The sequence below is a fragment of the Diaphorina citri genome, unplaced genomic scaffold, assembly GCF_000475195.1.
Source record: "Diaphorina citri unplaced genomic scaffold, Diaci psyllid genome assembly version 1.1 scaffold2391, whole genome shotgun sequence".
Lineage (NCBI taxonomy): Eukaryota > Metazoa > Arthropoda > Insecta > Hemiptera > Psyllidae > Diaphorina > Diaphorina citri.
In genome coordinates this window covers 13,096-16,110 of record NW_007379815.1, presented here as the reverse complement: position 1 = coordinate 16,110, position 3,015 = coordinate 13,096, and the positions used below count along the sequence as shown (strand labels likewise).

General features: G+C 38.1%; 1 protein-coding gene across 1 annotated transcript in view; it reads right to left on the bottom strand.

Moving 5' to 3' along the window:
• The window catches only part of LOC113471409 (neurexin-1-like), a gene marked incomplete at both ends in the record, with an annotated part of 10,510 nt that extends 7,876 nt beyond the window's left edge, over positions 1-2,634 (bottom strand). Inside the window, one exon of the mRNA XM_026830536.1 lies at positions 2,608-2,634. Coding sequence (XP_026686337.1) covers positions 2,608-2,634 — 27 coding nt within the window. The remainder of the gene's footprint in view (positions 1-2,607) is intronic.
• Between the last annotated feature and the right edge of the window lie 381 nt (positions 2,635-3,015).

The following is a 3,015-nucleotide window of genomic DNA, read 5'->3' as shown; positions in this document are numbered from 1 at the left end:
GTAAACCTTTTGGGGTTTTTTCCCCCAAAACAAAATTAATTTTATTAAAAAAAAATTATAGGTTTTTTTTTTTTTTTTTTTTTTTTGAGGTTTGATAGAAGGAACTGTAACTGCCAAGGTCTTATCGTCCTGAAATCCAAGAGAGAAGGAAGACAGGATAGGAGAAAGCCAGCCGTTCCGAGAACAAACATTATCCCATCAGGATAAAATCCGCCCCGGGCGGGAATCGAACCCGCGGCCTATCGCTTACAAGGCAGACGCACTACCAACTAAGCTAACCAGGCTGGCAACATTTATTTTAGCAGCCATTCGAGAAGTCATAAATATTTCATGCACTCACAAGGAATTAGCAAACACAAATCAAAATTTCAGAGCAAACACAACTTTTGGCAAACAGTTCGAGACAAAAAAGAGAGAAAAACACATACAGACAAATCACTTAATATGTCCTTGGATAATACAGCAGTTGAACAACCTCCATTTATGGGGAGCACAGTGGAACAACCTCCATTCATGGGAAATACAGCAGTTGAACAACCTCCATTTATAGAAAACACCGTGGAAAAACCTCCAATTATGGGAAATACAGCAGTTGAACAACCTCCATTTATGGGAAATACAGCAGTTGAACAACCTCCATTTATGGAAAACACAGCAGTTGAACAACCTCCATTAATGGGAAACACAGCAGTTGAACAACCTCCATTAATGGGAAACACAGCAGTTGAACAACCTCCATTAATGGGAAACACAATGGAGCAGTTGCAAATGGAGCGTGACGTCACGAAATGCAATGTGGCATACTTTTGAAGGCGCACTATGCGCGTTGCCCTACCTTCTCTTATTCTTTCTACCATGGAAGCTGACAGGACAAACTGGGGTAAGAAGAGCCGGGGGTAACAGAGGCATTTTTCTTAAAGCGCGACATAATTTGACGAAAATTATTTCCCCTAAATACCTAGGTAAACGAGATATGTACCTATTTCATAATAACTCTGGGGAAATTTTTTCCTTAGGTAATTAAAAAAAAAATATATAAAGGTATATACCTTTTATTTATAAATAATAAAACTATATATATTATGTATATATATATCCATCAGAAAATGAGGAATCCCCTCAATTACTGTAAGAGATGTCGGAATCAAGTTTTTTTGGCCTTTTTTCAACATGTGCGTTAGCCTTTTTTAACATTAGGATTGTGACTTTAGGATTGTGATGTGCCTTTGTTATTAACATTAGGATTGTGATGAATAAACTTCTCATTATAAACATTGAGCAACGTGGGAGTATTGTCTCAGAATAATACTAAAGTTTTATTATTTATAAATAAAAGGTATAACGCATGCAGTTAAGTTATAATGTTATACATTTTATTATCCTGGGGGACACAGACTTTGCAGAAACCGTTCCCAACTCTCCATCGCAGCTAACATTTATTTTAGCAGCCATTCGAGAAGTCATAAATATTTCATGCACTCACAAGGAATTAGCAAACACAAATCAAAATTTCAGAGCAAACACAACTTTTGGCAAACAGTTCGAGACAAAAAAGAGAGAAAAACACATACAGACAAATCACTTAATAATGTCCTTGGATAATACAGCAGTTGAACAACCTTCATTTATGGGAAACACAGCAGTTGAACAACCTCCATTTATGGGACACACAATTGAACAACCTCCATTTATGGGAAGTACATTCGAGCGACCTCAGCCGCCATTAGTGCGTATTCAGGATGATGTTTTCATCGCATCGTCACGTAGAATGGGCAACGTACAATTCACACACGTTCTCCGATTTCCCAAGGTCAAATGGGCGGCTTGTGCCCACATCAAGGAGAGCGCCAGGAAAGAGAATTTGGGAACTTTCAGGATTCGGGAAATGCCACCGAGAGCCGCCAAAAGGAAAGTCAAACCGGTTCGGAAGGAGGGGCGGCGGAGGTTTGAAAAGCCGTGCTTACCGGGAAGTATGTGGACACAGCGAATACCTGATGCGTCTTATCTGAACCAGTGAGACCAAAAATGTTCATAGATTTCATATAAAAAAGGACCATCGACATGTCAAAAATTACTTTCATTACAAAATTATGAACAAGGTGGGTAAATAAAAAACTCTTGAAAAATTTGCCATGTGGTGAGGGGGGTCCAGATGTTGCCAGATGTATACAGACTAGGTCAGATTGTACCTGGAGATATCTTATATTATAAGAACAAGATCCATTCACTCATTCACATTTCACACACTGATCGCTCTATCTCGAGAGTAAACATTGGATTTTAGGATTACTGAGATATTGGGAAAATCCTACAATGCTGCAGTGAGCACCAAAGTTGTGACATAATAACACAAAAGAAATTGCATTTACATTTACTTTCCTTATTTTTTTATTAAGAGTTTTGATCTTTTGATCAACAGAACTGTAACAACAGAGGTTTCGTCCCGAAATCGAAGAGAAGATGACAGGTGAAAGTCAGCCGTTCCGAGAACGAACCTATCTGTTTAGGATAAAGTTCTCCCTGGGTGGGAATCGAACGTGCGACCTAGCGCTTACAAGGCAGGTGCGCTCTACTTTTGAAGGTAACTCAATTCCTAGTCAAACTTACCCGACAGAAGCTGGTCAGAGCAGAAATCTGAAACAGAAGATACAAAATTCACATTAGAACACGAAAACACAAATATTTTAAGGGCAGAAAGGGGAAGACAAGGTTTGCATGGCGTTTCAGAACTTTTAGAGTAAGTTATTTTCACTACAGTTTACTAAACCCCTATCATAACAACAACAACAACAACAACAACAACAACAACAACAACAACAACAACAACAACAACAACAACAACAACAACACCACCAAAACTTCCATGACGAATACATATTGACAAAAGTCAAACCGAATCAATAATTCTAATTTTATTAAACACTAAAACAGATTTTCCGCAAGCAACTTTTGTTGAATAGCTTTTGTTCTTTTTTGACAAAAGTCAATGTTTCCTAAATTCAACTTTCACTGTTC